At 47.5% G+C, this 20,010-nt stretch overlaps 1 protein-coding gene across 3 annotated transcripts in view; it reads right to left on the reverse strand.

Annotated features, from left to right (window-relative positions):
• Positions 1-655: 655 nt before the first annotated feature.
• The window catches only part of TXNDC16 (thioredoxin domain containing 16), a 75,818-nt gene continuing 56,463 nt past the window's right edge, over positions 656-20,010 (reverse strand). For all 3 annotated transcript variants that reach the window (XM_074996217.1, XM_074996215.1, XM_074996216.1), the window contains 6 exons: positions 17,085-17,203; positions 9,997-10,081; positions 9,167-9,305; positions 8,059-8,219; positions 4,612-4,802; positions 656-1,425 (listed from right to left, as the gene is read on the reverse strand). In XM_074996217.1, coding sequence (XP_074852318.1) covers positions 1,133-1,425; positions 4,612-4,802; positions 8,059-8,219; positions 9,167-9,305; positions 9,997-10,081; positions 17,085-17,203 — 988 coding nt within the window. In that variant the 3' untranslated portion in view covers positions 656-1,132. The remainder of the gene's footprint in view (positions 1,426-4,611; positions 4,803-8,058; positions 8,220-9,166; positions 9,306-9,996; positions 10,082-17,084; positions 17,204-20,010) is intronic.

Below are 20,010 nucleotides of genomic sequence, written 5' to 3' on the forward strand. Positions count from 1 at the left end.
AGCTCCTGGGGGCGGTTTCCATCCCGGCTCAGAAAGAGCCCAGTGGTGGGTTCAGATAACCAGAGCTAGGCCTGCCCCAGCAGTTACACACAAACATGCCCGGAAAAAACTGACCCAGGGAGGCCAGTGTGTTTGTCTTCCCTACTCTGGTCCCCTTCCCTACGGCTGGCTCCACAAGCAGCTTTTGTGCAGTGTAGCTATTTCTGTGAGGGGTGTGATTTTTCTACCACAGTTATACCAGTACAGCTCGTCGTGTGGACGCAGCTGTACTGAGATAAAGGTGTCTTATGCTGGTGTAATCACATTTATAGCAGCATAACTGCAGATACACTCTGGCTTTAACTAGTAACAGAGAGGAAGCCGTGCTAGTCTATACACTATCAAAACAAAAAGCAGTCAAGTAGCACTTTAAAGACTAGCAAAATAATTTATTAGGTGATGAGCTTTCGTGGGACAGACCCACTTCTTCAGACCATAGCCAGACCAGAACAGACTCAATATTTAAGACACAGAGAACTTTGCTCACCTTGATTATCTTTTTCTGATTTGTCCTCCTTGCTTACTGTTTTTGGTTCTCTGTGTCTTAAATATTGAGTCTGTTCTGGTCTGGCTGTGGTCTGAAGAAGTGGGTCTGTCCCACGAAAGCTCACCTAATAAACTATTTTGCTAGTCTTTAAAGTGCTACTTGACTGCTTTTTGTTTTGGCTTTAACTAGACTGGGATAATTCAGTGTGTGCCCAAAGCCCTTGGCCTCTTCACACGTGGATTAGCTTGCAAAAAGCAGAACACCAGGATATTTCCCTTCCCAATTTGCCACAGGATGAAATACCACAGCAGAGATTTAAGCGGTGACATGGCCATCTTCATGGCTGGCTGCTGGGTCGCTCCATCAGGAGGAATGAATATTCTCAGAGCCCGGCTGTGGTAACAGATCACAGCGCTAGCTAGAATGATTTGAGCTTGACTGGCTTGGATTTTGGGCTTTACAAAGACATCCCCTTGCGGCCTTCACTCCACTATCACAACCACATCCCTTTTGGTTTTAGAGAATCACTACGGATCAGCATGGCAAGAATGTCCCAGCCAGCCTTCGGACGGCCTTTCTTAACACCTGCAGGCTGATCACTGGCCGTCACAGCTCGGTGTGTCGCTTGGACGGCTTCTCTCTCCCTGCCAGCCTGCGGGCTGTGCCCCGCAAGTCTCTCCCTGGCGACTGGCCTTTCTCTGCTGCCAGCCCCGGCTCCTCCACCAGCTCCTCTCGGACTGTCGACTTCTCTTCAGATACCTCCTCTGATTGCTGCAGCCTGTCAGTGTCGCCGCGGCTATAAACAGTGTGCACTGTGAATTCAGGCAGGGTGGCCTCCATCAGGCGTAAGAAGTTGTAAGCCGGAAGAGGAGGCTTCCAGTCTTCATCAGACAAAGTAGCTGAGAAGAGGACACAATCGGAAAGTAAGGACCAAGGACTGAGCCACACCGGATGGCAGGCCCAGATTGTGCACTGAGAACTGCAGGGCTCTGTAGATCCCTTCCTGTGCGATTCTCAGAGCAGATCGGGGCCTTAACACAACAGTTTGGGCCAAAGCTGTTTCAGTGAGCTAGGGAATTCACAATTTCACTTTGGTTTCCATCAGCTACTCAGTCCATTTGTTTTGCTAATGGCCAGAAAGACTTTGTATTTTTGAAATTGGATTTCTTCTTTAAAGGGAGCCCTCAAAGAGTGTTTAATAACACAGGAATTTAATAAATACAAAATACAGCTCTGGCCCTTTTAAATTCCTCCTGTACTACGAGAGATCTCATTCCCTTAAAGGTGAAGTCCGGTGAGTAAGATTGAGTGCCTGTCAAAAGTTCCCAGAGGGCTAGAGGAGTTTTAAGGGGATGAGACTCCATATTCTTGTTTTGCACATAAGAAACTGGTGTTTTTACAAAACAGCTCCATTTCCCCCAAAAGTTGTGAGTTAAAAATGTTTTTAAATGTTGCATCACATTCACTCCCGTTCCTCAAACCATTTTCTCCCCAGAAAGATTTCATGCAAACCAAAAGGCACTTGTTATTGTGTGCAAATAACACTGTTTGCTTGAAAGTCATTTTTGCTCTTCAAGAAGCATACCAATGACCCCACACCGACTTCATGTGACTAGAACCAACGCAGAAGTCGGTTTGTTAAGCTACAGCTCATGAATGTGGAGTTCTGCATTAGGCATATTGAGCTTTGTCAGGGCTATGATCTTAAATTGCCAGTTTCTTAATTCAGGCATCAGCAGAGCATATACGCCTATGCGTAAGGCCCCAGTAGTATCAAGTGAAAACCTAGAGCTCACTGTGTCTTAAAGTGTTTTGCTTAGTAAGAATGTGCTGCTAAATTAGAGTCGCACAAAAGTAACTCTATATGCAAGGCATAAACGTACACAAAAAAGGTAAAACTGGGACATGAAGGGGGAAGAGGGCTTATGTGGGACATCACTGGGGCATCCTCCTCTGTCTGTCCAGGGATGAACTCTATACACAGGCCCCAGCCTTAGCCCTGCAATGAACGGGTGGGGCTACAAATGGCAAGTCCACATGATAAGAGAGAATTATTTCTTCAATTATAAGACGAGCAAATTCAGATTGTTGGTACAGATGCTGCAGAAACACAGGAGACTGAACAATATTGGTATCTCTCGGGATCTAACGAGATGGGGAGATTGGACAGAAAGCTGAGAGATGGAGCATTACTCTGCTGACAACAGGAGGCAGAAGATGATTATCTTGCCCCAGAACACTACTGAAAAGGAAGAGAAGTAGATTTGCTTCCATTAGATAAGAAAGGTTCTTACTGATTTTAAACCCTAATTCTACCATTTGTGGGAGTTAAAGCATGAGACAAATCAGCTTCGTGTCTCCTCCCTAATAAAACTGGATGCAGTTGCAGAAGTAGCCCATAACAACACACCGCGGAGCTTTCTCTCTCTCTAGTTGCCAGATCACATAATAAGTATATGTGTGTTGCTGCCTCATTGTGTGCACACTTATTCTGAGCTCAGGAAGTAGAGGCCCATGTTTCCAGTTTCCCAAAGTCCTGAGTTCAATCTCTACCCAGAATCAGTCTGTCACAAGGAAGGAGGCAGGAGCAGACTCATAACCCTAACATGCGGCCCTGCCACTAGCGGGAGACAAATCGTTGACGAGGGTTCAGAGCGTCTCAAAACATCTCACGTTCTGAACTTTTTCAGTGGACAAGAGGGACTTGTAGTTCAACAAGAACACGGGCTAAAAAAGCATCCTCTTTTCCAAGCTGCTGTATGTGAGTCACATGGATACGGCCAATAGCTACTGTGTGTGTATTAGTCAGCTTTACGCAAGTACTGTAGTGTCTGGTCGAACTGGCTTATCCAAATGTTAGTTTAGAAAGACTTGCAAGGGAAGGGCGCTGGATGTTAGTTCTCCAAATCCAACTCCTGCCTGTCTGTACCATCCCCACTGTCTATCAGCCCCACCAGAACGCTTATGCCCACACGATCCAGGAGCTATTCTGAGCACAAACTAAGAGCAAGAGCATCGCAGCTGGTTCTGCAGGTGTTAACTGGAACAGGTTTGGAAAGTGAGATTTCCAGGAATTGCTCCATTGGGGAAAAAGACCCATGAACTACCCAGGCAGAGATGTCTTAGCTGTGGAGGGGACGTGCTTTGGGGTCAACAGCGGGTAGGTCTTAAGTTAAAAAGGGATGTCCGCAATTTTGTCACTGGCCACTAGGGATTGTACCCAAAAGCCACAGCAGCCTTTCCACTGACTTGAATGGGGTTTGGATCAGACACTAGGTTATCTCCTTGGAGAAGGAGCTTGCCTTGCCTCACTATCATTAACAAGACATCAGGTTTGTATTTCGGCAGAGCCATGTGTTAGTTTAGCAATGGTGAGTCTTCAGTTGTTCTTATCATAGAACTGGAAAAAGGCCTCGAGAGGTCATCAAGTCCAGTCCCTGCACTCACAACAGGACCTATCACCATTCCCAGCAGTTTTTTTTTTTAAATCTAACCTGCCCCAGGCCCGAGAAAGGCCCCTCATGGCTTGAGCGCACAACCTGGCTTTACAAGGCCAATACTCTAACCACTGAGCAATTCCCCTGTCTTAGGGCTGCATCATAAAATAGACCCTTTGGCTTTTTCCACCTCAGTTCCTGACTCACCCAAGCCACCGCACAGTTACCAATAATGATGGTGCTCCACCTCTGAAGAATTTACAATAGGAAAGCACCAGATCTCCTCCCACCGATTCCGCACTTCGTCAGGAAACGCACGAGAAGGCTGCAGGCCTCGCACTGAACGTTCCTAGGACAGTTGGGGCAGACTCAGGAGGCTTTTCATTACCAGTCAGCATTGCAACAGCTGAGTTCTCAGTAACAGGGGTCAGATACAGGTTTGTACCTTCCTGTAGCTCAGCACAATGCCGACTTGGCTCCGGACTGTGGGCCATCAGCATCTCAGACGGCAGGACTGCAGCAGCATTTTCTGGCTGGCTATTTCTATCTTGACTCAAGCACAGAGCAACAGCATTTCCCCATCATTAAATAACCACGACAGACAACTAAGCACAGTGCCTCAATACGCCTGACAAGCTGCATACTTACTGCTGGGAATCTCCAGCCCGGCTTTTACATTTTCCAGCCAAGACAAGACGTGGGTTTCGGTGACAGATTGCTCTGAAGGAAATGCAAATACTTGACTGCCAGAGTGAAGGTTCAGCCAGGCAAGCAGCGGCAGAGGAGGTGGAGTGCTGAAATATGCCTTCAGGACTCCTCTGCCCACAGGGGTGTTTTTCCTGTACAACAAAACAGATTGAACTCACTCGCATTTGACTAATGAGACAGAAAGGAGCAGCCAGGGCTGGATTCAGCGAGGTGCTGAGCGCTCTGCCCTGATCCAGCAACACATTGAAGCCTGCACTCAATGTTAAGCATGTGGCCAGTCACACAGAGGTCAACGAGCTTACTTATATCAGAGAGGTGGCCGTGTTAGTCTGTAGCTTCAAGAACAACAAGAAGTCCTGTGGCACCTTATAGACTAACAGATATTTTGGAGCATAAGCTTTCGTGGGCAAAGACCCACAATTTACATCGGCCAAACTGGACAGTTGCTACGTAAAAGACTAAACGGACATAAATCAGACGTCAGGAACGGTAATGTACAGAAACCTGTGGGAGAGCATTTCAATCTCCCTGGACACTCAGTAGTAGATTTAAGGGTGACAGTCCTAAAACAAAGAACTTTCAACAATCAAATGGAGAGAGAAATCTCTGCACTGCAATTTATTTGCAAATTTGACTCCATTAACCAAGGATTAAACAGAGATTGGGAAGAGCAACGAAGGGTCCTGTGGCACCTTATAGACTAACAGAAAAGTTTTGAGCATGAGCTTTCGTGAGCACAGACTCACTTCATCAGATGCTGGTCTTGGAAATCTGCAGGGCCAGGTATAAATAAGCCAGAGCAAGGGTGGGGATAACAAGGTTAGCTCAGTCAGCAAGGGTGAGGCTACGACCAGCAGTTGATCTGGAGGTGTGAACACCAAGGGAGGGGAAGCTGCTTGAGTGTTCACACCTCCAGATCAACTGCTGGTCGTAAGCCTCACCCTGCTGACTGAGCTAACCTTGTTATCCCCACCCTTGCTCTGGCTTATTTATACCTGGCCCTGCAGATTTCCAAGACCAGCATCTGATGAAGTGAGTCTGTGCTCACGAAAGCTCATGCTCAAAACTTTTCTGTTAGTCTATAAGGTGCCACAGGACCCTTTGTTGCTGTTACAGATCCAGACTAACACAGCTACCCCTTCGATACAGAGATTGGGAGTGGCTCGCACCTTACAAAAACAGCTTCTCTGCCCTGGGTCATATCCCCCTGTCTGATCTGACTTGTTTTTGCCTCTTTTGATACCTACTATTGATAATGGGCCATTTCCACCTTGCTGAATAGACCTTGTCAGCTCTGGCCCTCCCTTTTACTGGGACCTCACTCTCGAAATACCCCTCTGGAACCCGCCCTCACTCATGCATCTGATGAAGCGGGTCTTTGCCCATGAAAGCTTTTGCTCCAAAATATGTTAGTCTATAAGGTGCCACAGGACTTCTTGTTGTTCTCAAGCTTACTTATGTGCTTCACGGTAAACATGCTTAAGTGGATCAGACCTAATCTGTCTGTGTGAGAATGATTATTTAATAGGGAGGGACTGTGGCCCACTGTATAGGGCTGCTGGGGGCAACTTTCCCCTGTGAAGATGATTATCAGGAATCTTAAGAGCAACTGAAGTCCTACTTTGAGAGGGGCTGAGGACTAACGCTGGCGTTCTGCACAGGAATGAATCTTGCCTTAGAAGAAGAGGATGCAATTTACCAGCTATCAAGCAAGCAGGCTTCTCTGTTTCACTCCATCTGTTCAACCAACACAATCTTTTCCTCTTCAAAACCAAACTTCTTCCTTCCAGGAAGGGGATTTTTCTTTCAAATAAAGAACAGTGGCGGAAGGGGGAGGGAGAATTAGAGAAACCCAAAAGTTTAAGGGGCACCTTTATATGGTTCATTACTGGCAACCAGGTTGTTTTCTCTTTAGAAAAAAGCTGCGTCTACACGTGCACGCTACTTCGAAGTAGCGGCACCAACTTCGAAATAGCGCCCGTCGCGTCTACATGCGTCGGGCGCTATTTCGAAGTTAACTTCAACGTTAGGCGGCGAGACGTCGAAGTCGCTAACCTCATGAGGAGATAGGAATAGCGCCCTACTTCGATGTTCAACGTCGAAGTAGGGACCGTGTAGACGATCCGCGTCCCGCAACGTCGAAATTGCTGGGTCCTCCATGGCGGCCATCAGCTGGGGGGTTGAGAGATGCTCTCTCTCCAGCCCCTGCGGGGCTCTATGGTCACCGTGGGCAGCAGCCCTTAGCCCAGGGTTTCTGGCTGCTGCTGCGGCAGCTGGGGACCTATGCTGCAGGCACAGGGTCTGCAACCAGTTGTCAGCTCTGTGTATCTTGTGTTGTTTAGTGCAACTGTGTCTGGGAGGGGCCCTTTAAGGGAGCGGCTTGCTGTTGAGTCCGCCCTGTGACCCTGTCTGCAGCTGTGCCTGGCATCCCTATTTCGATGTGTGCTACTTTGACGTGTAGACGTTCCCTCGCTGAGCCTATTTCAATGTTGGGCTGAGCAACGTCGAAGTTGAACATCGACGTTGCTGGCCCTGGAGGACGTGTAGACGTTATTCATCGAAATAGCCTATTTCGATGTCACCACATCGAAATAGGCTACTTCGAAGTAGGCTTCACGTGTAGACGTAGCCGATGTGTGTTTTCCCCTTAGCTAAATAACTCCCCACCTCGCAATTCAGTTCTCAATCTACAAAGTATGATTAATGTATTGAGGCACCTCTGGAAAGGGAAAAAAAAAGTAAGAGACAGAACAATTGGTACATGGGGGAAAAGGATAACAAACTTCCCTCCCACCACTTTGCATTTCTTGGTTGTTATCTTTGCTCTCTTTCGCAATTTGGTGGGTTGGTGGGGCGTGGGAAGCGGGCCTGGTCTCTTCTTTTGCTTTAATTTTTTCCCTCCTTCTTTTGAAAACTTCCCTCCCCAGCTATTCATCGCCTTGTTGATGTGTACTTTCACATTCATTACTCAGAAAGCAAAATCAGTCAAATGAACGCCCATAGCAAGAGTTAATTCACCCTGTCCGTGGCAAATAAATGCCAGGGCAGCGTCAGTTACAAAGCTGGGATTCAATAGAGAGTAGTTTTCCTTGGTCATCATTCACCTTTGGCTATACTTGGCTCTTTAGGTCTCTGTCTCTTTCCCTGTTGTACGTGCCTACATTATTAAAGACGTTAGTCACCACTAAATAACTCAACGTCAGGAGAGGAATATGGACGGTGGACTGGAATGCAACCCTGCCATGATCCACAGTGGTTCTCATAGAATAATTGGTTAAAAACTCAGCTAGACGGTGTTTTCAGTAACTGCAGAGTCAGCTTTAGCTTCCCTCAAAATGCTCTGAGTTAGGTCCTGGAAAGAAGGAAATGTGTTTTTTTCATGCTCACAGGTTTATCCAACAAGCAAGAAATGCCTTGCGGCCTTTTCCTCTCGCCAAACTCAACATTTCGCTTCTCACTCTTTCCGTCAGGGCTCCCTCGCTGAACAGAACGAGTAAGGGTTTTGGCAAGCTCAGGTAACTGGGGAGATTTTCCACTGTGATTTCTGGCTGCAAGAGAACAAAATAAGACAGGTTTTAGGGAGAAAGGCTCACAGCCCGAAGAAGGCCGGGGCCAGTTTTACAGCGTGTTGTCCTTGGTTGAAGCTGCTCAGATGATGGGCATGTTTCGCACACCTGGAATGCAGACACACGGATCTGGCAGACTTAGTGATGTAGACGGTGTGAAATTCACCCCTTCCAGTGGAATGGCACAAGGCCTCGGTAACACAGATCCCTCTTGGGCCGTGGTTCCCAACCTTTTCACTGGTGTGGGCCCCCAATCACACCTCCAATTGTCCCCGCCCAATCATTCACAGACCCCAAACAAACCCAATTCTAGCGGCTATATACACTTCATTAAATGAAAAAGGAAATCACATAGATTTTCAGACCTCAGTTAGTAAAATGATTGGAAGAAATTTAATTTAAAAATAATAATTGATTGGAACTTTGCAATTTATTTAAAACTTATTTTCTATGAGCATTGTTATTTTTGTCCTGGACCTCCTACAATACCCTCCTGGACCCGCTGGGGTCTGCACCACTCCTCTAGGAGACACAGAGCTGTCTACCTACCTGATCCTCAAAGGTCATTAGGTGACTAACTCATTCACTTCAATGAGAGTCAGATACCTAAAGACCTTTTGAGTGTCTGAGCCTGACCCAAACTCACTCAGCAGGTGGGAACAGAATCCAGGTCTCCCAGGCAGGTCCCCTATCCACTAGACTCTGCTGCCATGCAGGCAATGAATGACTTCAGTGCAGCTACACTGGTTTATACCCAATGAGCTCCTGGCCACAGTCCCTTGTTATATTAAGAACTTTACTGATAAAAGCATGGAGCCAGGCAGCTCAAATAACCCCACCATACCAGCACTTGTCTAAACACGTCACCATATATCATGAACTCCCAAGAAAGCACATTTATTTCTTCCGCAAGCAGCAATTATACTTACAAATGTTCCCAGTAATCCAGATCTGATTGTCTGAACAATGTCCGGTGCACTGTGTTTGGCAAGTGGAATGCCATCTATTCGGTGATCTTCATGCCACGCTAGCAGCAGGGCTGGAAGAGGCACGCCATATTTATGGGCCCTACAGGAAAGTGGCTTATTACAACAACCCAATGCAACATCTTACCGCACACAAATCCCGCAGCAACACATTGGCTATGTCCTCAGGGACTGGAATGAAATGTGAAACTGACCAAGTACCTCTTGGGAAAGGCTGGGGTGGGACAGAGACAAGAATTTATCTGGGTCTCAGTCCTGTAAGGTTCTGACCACTAGCTGCCCTAGGGGCAAGGGCTAGTTGGGTGGGTTGAACATCGGCCTGCTAAGCCCAGGGTTATGAGCTCAGTCCCTAAGGGGACCATTTAGCAATCTGGGAAAAATATGTTTTTAAAAAACAGTAACAGTGCTTGGCCCTACCCAGGGGACTGGACTTGACAACCTCCTGAGGTCACTTCCAGCTCTGAGATAAGCATCATCATTCATTTAGTTCTTGCTTTCTGGGAACAGTAAACAGCACTTCCATATCTACTTTCTCTACACCATTCATGATTCTGTGGATCTCTGTCATATCCCCTGGGAGTCTCCAAGCTGAAAAGCCCCAGCCTTTTCAATCTTTCATCAGATGGACGCTGCTGCCAATCTCTGCTGTATTTGAACAGCCGCAGTGACACCAGGGCATCTGGAATATTGTCCTTAAAATACAATGAGATTCACTCTTGTGCAGATCCTTTTCCAAAAAGGGGGAGAAAAAAACCTCACACCAAAACACTTACAGAACCAACACGTCATCTTCAGCATACAGTCCTGTTGCCACATATCCCCGCAGTGTGTTTCCTGCTTCAACAAATGCATCCCTGGCTGTAAACAATCCATAAATCAGTAAATAAACCTCCCACCAAAAAGTGTCTTTTTTCCCTTTGCAAACCAGAGAGGGCAGCTGAGGGCTGGCATAGGTTTTCAAGGGAGCGGGTGGAATCCCAGGCTGCAGGGCTTGAGGTTGTTAAGAACAAGTTGGACAAACACCTGCCAGGGATTGTGTAGGTTTACTCGGGGCTGTCTCTGAGCTCTTGAGTTCCCTTCTAGCCCTGCATTTCTACGATCATGCGCTGCTGGCATCCACAGCAAAGTCCAGTGCAAGGGCTGTTGTTTTGTTCTGTGTTTGGACAGCACCCAGCACAGTGGGGACCTGGTCTACGCCTGTATCTCCTAGGCTCTATGATAATTCAAACAATTGCCAATAATATGGAGTATCGACAGCCTGCCTGGCATGACTCTTACACTGTGATAATAAATCTTCAGATTTATTATAATTTATCCTGTGGCTGGCCAAAGCATCAAAGAGTCTCAGTTATGCACCAAGCCTGCGTTGTGCTAGGTGCTGTACAAACACTGAACACAAGAACATCAGAACGGCCAACCTAGGTCAGACCAAAGGTCCAGCTAGCCCAGGATCCCGTCTTCTAACAGAGGCCAATGCCAGGTGCTCCAAAGGGAGTGAACCGAACAGATGATCATTGAGGGATCCCTCTCCTGTTATCCATTTCCAGCCTCTGACACACTAGGCACACTATTCCTACCCAGCCTGGCTAACAGCCATTGATGGACCTAACCTCCATGACTTTATCTAGTTCTTTTTTGAACACTGTTAAAGTCCTGGTCTTCACAACCTCCTCTGGGCAAGGAGTTCCGGCCGGCCGTGTGCTGTGTGAAGAAAAACCTCCCTTTGTTAGTTTTAAACCTGCTCCCCACTAATTTCATTTGGTGACCCCTAGTTCTCATCAAAAAGTTGGTCTCTGCCCAAAACATTTACAGGCTCATCTGCAGTGCATGATCTAATCAAAAAAGGACAGTGTTGTAATTTTTGTCTTGACATTGCCCTAAACTGTGGCTGCTGCAAAGAAGTTCTAGGCCACTTAAGCAGACCTCGGGAGGCCCCAGTCCAGGGCATCTTGGGTTCAAAAAACTGCTTATTTATGAAATTAACAGGCAGCTGGGGGCAAATCTCCTAAAATACAGATTAAAGTCCGTAAGGATCTATTGCTAAATCCAGCAGAGTCTAGAATTTCTGTAGACTGTGTACCTCCCACTTTTCAGTCATCCTCCTCTCATACACTTAGTCTCCCACCCACACAAAATATGACAGCTAAGTACAAAAATCCCACATGCTTTCTTGATTAAAGGAGAGAATTCCTACACGCAGAAGAAGCCAGGAATTTCCAAAAGTCAAGGCCACAACTTTAACCCAGCCAGGTGACACATGAGTAACTTTTCATAATCCTCATTAACTATTAAGCCTCAAAATATTCATTTTTGGTTTCAATGTTTACCACGAAAAACAACATCACCCAAGCATTCAAAAACCATGAGTCAAGCTTTGATAAATCATAAGAATGAATTAAAAAGTAATAGTTGTGGGGTTCTCTGCCTTAGGGAACACTCAGATCACATTTTCATGCCCTTCTCTTTGATCACAAGGACTGGAAACACTCTTTTCATTTTGTAAAGGAAAGCTGAGAGTCTCCCATAAATCACATGACTCCAGGAGCTGGGGCTTAAAGTAAAAACACCAGGGGTGCATCTACACTAGCTGGCTACTTCGAAGTAGCCGGCACAATGTCAAAATAGCACACATCACGTCTACACACACCATGTGCTCTTTCGACGTTGAAATCGACATTAGGCAGCTAGACATTGAAATCGCTATTCCCATCCAAAGATGGGAATAGTGCCCTACTTCGACGTTCAACGTCGAAGTAGGGCGTGTGTAGATGATCCGCGTCCCGCTACTTCGAAATAGCGGGGTCCTCCATGGCAGCCATCAGCTGAGGGGTTGAGAGACGCTCTGTCCAGCCCCTGTGGGGCTCTATGGTCACTGCGCGCAGCAGCCCTTAGCCCAGGGCTTCTGGCTGCTGCTGCTGCTGCAGCTGGGGGTCCATGCTGCGTTCACAGGGTCTGCAACTGTGGTTGTCAGCTCTGTGCATCTTGTGCTGTGCAGGCTGACTGTGTCTGGGAAGGGCCCTTTAAGGGAGAGGCTTGGGTCTTTGCTGGCCCCTTATTTTGATGGGGAGTGCTTGTGTGTGTGGACACTCTGCATTTCCTTCCAGGGCGGCTCCTTTCAACGTTCCCTATCGCTACTTCGACGTTGAACAGCGACGGCACCAGCCCCAGAGGACGTGTAGACGATATGTGTCAAAGTAGCCTGTTTCGATGTTCTTACGTCGAAATAGGCTACTTCGACGTAATGTGCTAGTGTACACGTAGCCCAGATAACAGAAGACTTACGGTAAAATTGTGAGAGCTGGCTACACTGCAATATAGATTGCATATAAACCCCGAATGAATTAAGGTGAGAGACCCAACCTTAATTTTCAGAAACTTCCTCATCTTTGGCTGCTTGATGTAACAAGCTTAGTAAAGCCTCGGTGGCAGGGTAAAACCAGCTGCCTATACTGTACTAAACATAAAAAAAGCAGTCATGTAACATTTTAAAGACTAACAAAATAATTTATTAGGTGATGAGCTTTTGTGGGACAGCCCCACTTCCTCAGGTCTGTCCCACGAAAGCTCATCACCTAATAAATTATTTTGTTAGTCTTTAAAGCGCTATTGGACTGCTTTTTTGTTTTCATAGAATACAGACTAACACAACTATCTCTCTATCATTGTCCTAAACGTAAAACGGAATTCAATGAAGTGCAGACCAGCTCATACTTGTACTCTAAAGGGGAAAAAACCCCACCAAAATACTTGCAGAACCAATGCATCAGCAAATAAGCTGCAAAGGAAGAACTGCTTACAAGGGCTTAAAAATGGGAAGGCAAAAAAAAAAAGTCAGCACTGAGCTGAGATGAATGACCATGTCCCACTGTTTTTTTTTGTCAATACAGGGAGTAGGTGGGTGAGGGAGTATCTTTCACCTCCAGTGTCCTGGGACCAGCAAAGCTAACACAACACTGTATAAACCAACACAAACAGGTTAGTGGGAGGGAGGCGTAAGGAACATCTTCCAGGAAGTGTCTAGGTGGACACGACACACGGACTCCAATTCAGAGAAGTATTTAGGCTATTGAAAGTAAGTCGACTTCCCACACCACAAAATATCTGCTCCTGGAAAACAGGGCCTGGGATTATGGACAAGTTTCACCCCTGTCCTTTGTGCCAGTGACGTGGATGGCTCAGTAAGCTGTGACCCTGCCCTGCAGAAAAAGGTAAGAGGCCCTGTGGAGGGTCACGGTGAGCTTCTGAGTCATACGATAAACTACCTAGAACCATAGGACTCATGAGGCATGGCCAGAACTTTGCCATGTGTTCCAGCTCCCTCTTCAGGACTCTTCAGGAATAAAGCTGGTTGCCCTGCACCCTCCTCAATCCTGCGTAACCCTCAGATTTTGCTCATAACTCTCTGTGCTGGTTTTGCTATTCACGAGGTTTCATCTCAAGCAAGCATTTTATCACTGCCCTACCAAAGCCTGCTGCGTGACCACACAGGGCACTTCAAACCCTGCATCGGAGGGATCAGTCACTTTCAAGGTGACAGGCAATAAACAAAATAACAAACAGATAACGCCAGATGAGTTGTATTTCAATTACACCCAGAGGCTTCAAGGACGTATGGCAGCAACGATGGTACATCAGACCTCACCCAGGAAAAGTCCTCTTTGCCTATGGCTGCAGACCAGAATCAATGAGGTAGGAACCATCACTGTGGTGTGTATTTGGTCTGTGCCTCACGCAATAGGGTCTCGACCTATGTGTGGAGCTCCTGGGTACTCCCAGAGCACCAATAAATAACAAGGGAAGTAGAATTACAGTCCTTCTTTGCTTTCTGACGCACAACACTTTGTAGCAGAGATGGAAGAACAGATAAGCATATCAACGCCAGGATAGGGAAAGCAACAGCTACATTTGGGACTCTTTGTCCCACGTGGAGTTCACAGATAATATCTGTGAATATCTGTAATATCTGTCACTTCAAATAATATCTGTGAAGATGAAACTGCAGCTCTTCAACACAAATGTGAAGACTGTCCTCTTGTATGGATGCGAGACCTGGTGCACTAAAGAGTCTTCAAATCACAAGCTACAGAGATTCATAAACAGATGGCTGAGGTACATCCTTCGCATCCAGTGGCAAGACCTGGTCACAAATGAGGACCTTTGGAACAGAGCAGGACAAGAACCACTTGATATTCAAATCAAGAGAAGAAAGTGGGGATGTTGAGGCCACACTCTCAGAAAAGCACCATTCAGCATAGTCTGTCAAGCTCTCACGTGGAACCACAAGGAAACTGCAAAAGAGGAAGAACTCAGACAATATGGAGAAGATCTACTGAGATTGAAGGACAACAACTGGGGTGCTCCTGGGGTCAGCTAGAAGTTTTGTCCCGATACAGAGTGAAGTGGAGGAGACTTGTAGATGACCTATGCTCCACTCAGAGTACCAGGGTTTAGGTCAAGTAAGTCTAGAATTACAGTAGTGCCAGGCCATCTGAACTCAGACTGGGGACCCATGGAGCCAAGGCCTCCTGTCCCAAGGAGCCTACAGTCTAAACAGGCAAGACAGATAGAGGCTGCATCATTTAATTCAGCTAAGCACTGATGCATTTGCTCGGTTGCACTGAGTTCAACACTCTCCAGCACCTGTGCACATGCGACAGCAGCTTAAGGAAGACGAGGTGGATTAGTGGTTAGAATAATGGATTGGGACACAGGAGACTGGGATTCTCCTCCTGGTTCTACTACCAGGTGACTGGATAAATCATAGTCTTCTTATCAGTGCCTCTGCTTCCCCATCTGTAAAATGGAGTTAAAGATGCTTCTGAAGTGCTTGGAGAGATACTGATGAAAGTGCTCTATAAATGCTAGGTCTTGCTATTATTATTAAGTTGTATGCATGAATGTTGGTGGGGAGGGAGAATGTGAACTGCTAGTGGATGTGCAGCATTAAATTCTTCCCTGAAGGGCACCTGAACACACAGCAAAGCACTCTTACCAAGGCCTCACTTCTTTATCGCAAGACTTCCCATATTGGTGGTGGTATTTCTTAAAAGCCCCAGCTCCTGGAGTCATGTGCTTAGGTGGGAATACCAGCTTCCGTTTTAATAAAAACTATCACCCTCATGGCTGCAGAGAGAAACTGATACACTTGACCCCTTCCAGGCTCAAATCCCAGGCACAAAATCAGCAGAACTCACTATTCAACTCTGCATGCAGCTGATAAGCCCTTCTTCTCCCTATGCACCCCGAAAACCCTGCAGTTGGGCAATATTTTAACGAGCAGTCCATGTGCCAGAAGCTTAGTCATTCACAGCTAGGAATCTTGCAGGTGCTTCCTAACTCCACGGCTAAGCCAGTATTTAAGAGAGCATTCTGCGTCTGGTATCTTTAAAGAATCCACCAACTTTTGGTATCAAATCAAATTAATCTTCTATGTGACCTCCATATTTTCCAGGAAATGCCTCAGCCACTGTTCTTTAGAGACAATGTCCTAAGGAGCAATCTGTATGGGGAAATTTGCCATGGCAGCTGTACCAGCATAATTTTCTGGAATAAAATCATCCACACAGGATTTACAGAAAATTAACTATAATTATTTTGGTACATTTCCCCCCTGCAGGTGCGCTCTTAGGAAAGCACATACTGGTCCCTCAAACAGTTGTCTAAAATAATTTAATTGAAAGTGCATTAACCTGTTTTTTTAGCTGGACATCCTATTTGTTTAACTTCAGTTCCTGGAAAAGCCAAGCCCATGACACCAGACACTTTTCTGGAATACAGTGCAAAACTTTTGGCGTGGGAAAATTGAGCTGCCCTCTACGTGGTAAGCAAAGAGACGGGCGTCAGGAGACCAGGGATCTGACCCTTGCTCTCCGTATGACTTGCTATGGAATGTCAGACCCATCACGTAGGGTGCGACTCCACTTGCATTCCTATTTTTGAAAGAGGTATGCAAATGAGGTAAATTGAAAATGCAAATGAGGTATAATTTGCACATTTGGCACCTTATTTGCATGTTCTTATTTCAAACGAGCTTCTTTTGAAAGAAGAAAGCCAGTGTAGATGCTGCTCTTTCGAAAGTAAGCCCCATCTTCGAAAGAATCCTTCTTCCCTTGTAGAAATACCATACTGCTAACAGGCACCTTTTCATTAACTTTAATGGACTTTGGATCAGGCTCCATAGCAATGCCATACAATATTATTACTACCCTGTGTTTGGAGATTGTAATGTATCTTAACGATCTCCGATCAATCCTGTACCTTCAAGCCTATGACTCTCATGTTGAGCACAATCTATATTTTTATCCCCTTCTGTGTGTGCATAACAGAAACCAGCAGGAGGTATAATACAGAAAACAGTGCTATGGAGCAAGATGTAACCAATCTGGCTCTGGCAGGCAGAATCCCTTCCCAGCAGGGTTCCCTCTAACTTTCCCTGCCCCTGCGTGGAATGAATTTTGTTGGGTGCACCAATACGGAGGTGGTGTCTGACATATCACCTTCATCTCGGTGCACCTAACAAAATTCACACTCTTGGGGCAGGGTGGTTCTGAGTGTGGGAGGGAGCTCAGGGCTGGGCCAGAGGGTTGGGGTGCAAGGAAGTAAGGGCTCTGGCTGAGGGTATGGGCTATGGGATGGGGCCAGGGATGGGATGTGGGTGGGGCGCAGGCTTATGAGGGCTCCAAGTGGGGGTGCAGGCTATAGAATGGGGCTGGGTTGAGGGGTTCAGGATCACGGAGGGCACCCTTGGGATACTGCAAGGAGAGTGGATTTCAGAGACATTGGCTCATCTCCCTTTAGGTATCAGCTAGGCCCTGCTAACCCTGCTAACCTTGTACTCTTGCTCTCAAAGTGTCGCTTTTACCTTCTTTCATGCGAGGATGGAATATTCCCAGAACTGATGTGTCTGCATGGACCTCCCCACTTAAATATTCTTCCACTTCTTCCAGTGTGGTCAGCTTCAAAGGGCAGGAAATGCTGCTTCTAGAGAAATGAATGAAAGCCAGGAGGGAATACTTTGTTCAGTATAATTCAAATAATTCAAAACATGCAGCTGTGTTGAAGAAACAAAAACCACCATCACGTGAGGGCAGCACAAGACGGAGATACCAGGAGAAATCACAACTGGCTTGACAGCAGAGCTTTACTATGACTAATCCTCTGTCATGGGTTTGCACTCTTACCCTCTCCACACCAGGAGATGCCTGTGGAGGGAAGGGTAGTTTCTTGTTTGTGCAATGTGCCGGTTGCTCCATGTTTATATTAGAGACAAGGCCAAGAAATGCACCTTGCGGTTGGAGCAGAAAAAGAAAGGTTACTCACTGTAGTAATGGTGGTTCTTCGAGATGTGTCCCCATGGGTGCTCCACATTAGGTGTCGGGCTCGCCCGGCGCCGCAGATTGGATCTTCCGAGCAGTTTCTGCCGGACCGCGCATGCGCTGGCGCGCGCCGCTCCCTTGCACACTCCTGGCCACGTGCGCGATCCGGTCCCCGCCAGTTCCTTGACCAACCGCCTCGGATGCCCCTGCAAAACACTAACAGAGATCCGAAGCAGGGAGGATGGGCGGGTAGTGGAGCACCCACGGGGACACATCTCGAAGAACCACCGTTACTACGGTGAGTAACTTCTCTTTCTTCTTCGAGTGTCCCCGTGGGTGCTCCACATTAGGTGACTACCCAGCAGTAACCCAAGATAGGAGGTGGGTAATCGGATTATGTGCAGCTTGTCCCCGAGAGGACTGCTGTCGAGAGACGGGTATCCTCTTGGAATACCCTGTGAAGGGCGTAATGTTTGGCGAAGGTGTCATAGGATGACCAGGTCGCCGCTCTGCAAATGTCTTTTAGCGCAACGCCCTTGAAAAAGGCTGTTGATGCCGCCACCACCCTAGTGGAATGAGCCCTGGGAGTGGCCAGTAAAGGAGTGTTTTTGAGTTCGTAGCACATTTTTATGCAGGATACGATGTGCTTCAAGATTCTCTGCGAAGAGAGACCTTCTCCTTTCGATTTGGGAGCGATAGAGACTAGGAGTCTATCCGTTTTCCGGAAGGACTTGGTCCTGTCTATATAGAAGGCTAGCGCCCTCCTCACGTCCAGGAGGTGTAGGCGCGCCTCTTTGTTAGAGTTATGAGGCTTTGGATAAAACGAGGGTAAAACAATAGGTTCGTTAATGTGAAACTCAGAAGAAACTTTAGGAACAAAGGCTGGATGCAGCCGTACGGTTACCGCCTCCTTGGAAAAAACAGTGCAGGGTGGCGTTGCCATAACTGCCACAAGCTCGCTCACCCTGCGAGCTGACGTGATTGCGAGAAGAAAGGTCGTCTTTATCGTAAGGAGGCGGAGGGAAACCATGGCCAGAGGCTCGAACGGTGGTCCCGTTAGCACATTAAGCACCAGGTCCAAGTTCCACGAACGTGGAAGCGGTTTCCGAGGGGGGTATAGGTTTACCAACCCTTTGAGGAACCTGGTAAGTATGGGATGGGCGAACACCGTGTTCCCTTCCTCTTCGTGTCTGAACGCCGAAATGGCGGCAAGGTGGACCTTTAACGAGGATAGTGAGAGTCCTCCTCTCTTGAGGTCCAGTAAATACTCTAATATTACAGGTATAGGCACCGAAAGGGGGGCTAGCCGTTTGGTAGAACACCATGCCATGAAGCAAGTCCATTTCTGCTTGTAGGTCTTCCTGGTGGAAGCCTTCCTGCTACTTTCTAGGACTTGTTGCACTTCCTCCGTACATGTGCTCTCAAGGGAGCTGAGCCATGGATTAACCACGCTTGTAGTCGCAGGCCTTGGGGGTGCGGATGCACTATGGACCCCTGGGCTTGCGTAAGCAGATCTGGCGCCACCGGAAGGGGCATCGGTGGACGGTCCGACATGCACAGGAGTAGGGGGAACCATTGCTGTCGATCCCACATTGGGACTATCAGGATCATTCGGGCTCCTTCCCTCCTGGCTTTCTGCAAGACTTTGTGGATCAGCACTGTGGGAGGAAAAGCGTAAAGCAGGGGGCCCCTCCACGAGATCGCGAATGCGTCCCCCAGGGACCCCCGTCCCAGTCCTGCCCTGGAGCAGAATCGTGGGCACTTCTTGTTGTGTTGAGTGGCAAACAGGTCTATCTGGGGAAAACCCCATGCGTGAAAAATCGGTCGTAGCAGATCGGGACGGATCTGCCACTCGTGCATGAGTGCAAAACGCCTGCTCAGCTGGCCTGCCTTCACATTGTGAGCGCCTGGTAAGTACGAGGCTTTCAAGATTATATTGTTGGTGATGCACCAGTTCCATAACCGGACTGCTTCCGCACATAAGGCACGGGACCTAGCTCCTCCTTGCCGATTTATATAAAACATGGTGGAGGTATTGTCTGTACTGATCCCGACAACTTTGCCTTGTATATGGTCTCGAAAGTGTCTGCAGGCGTTGAACACTGCTCTGAGCTCCAGTATATTTATGTGCAGTGACTGCTCCATGAAGGACCACAGCCCTTGAGTCACCTCTTCGCCCATGTGTGCTCCCCACCCTATGAGGGAGGCATCTGGAGTAAGAAAAACCGATATTTGTGGTTGGTGGAAGGGTACCCCTGTCAGCAAGTTCTTGGGGTTTACCCACCATTGCAGGGATTTGCGCACCTCTGCTGTGGGCGACACCACCCTGTGAACGGTGTGTGCTGCTGGTTTGTATACGCTCACCAGCCAGTGCTGCATGCTGCGCATGTGTAACCTGGCGTTCTCTACTACGAACGTCGCTGCTGCCATGTGGCCCAGGAGCTGTAAGCACGTCAGGACCGGCACCGTAGG

This window comes from Carettochelys insculpta, chromosome 6 (assembly GCF_033958435.1).
Source record: "Carettochelys insculpta isolate YL-2023 chromosome 6, ASM3395843v1, whole genome shotgun sequence".
NCBI lineage: Eukaryota > Metazoa > Chordata > Testudines > Carettochelyidae > Carettochelys > Carettochelys insculpta.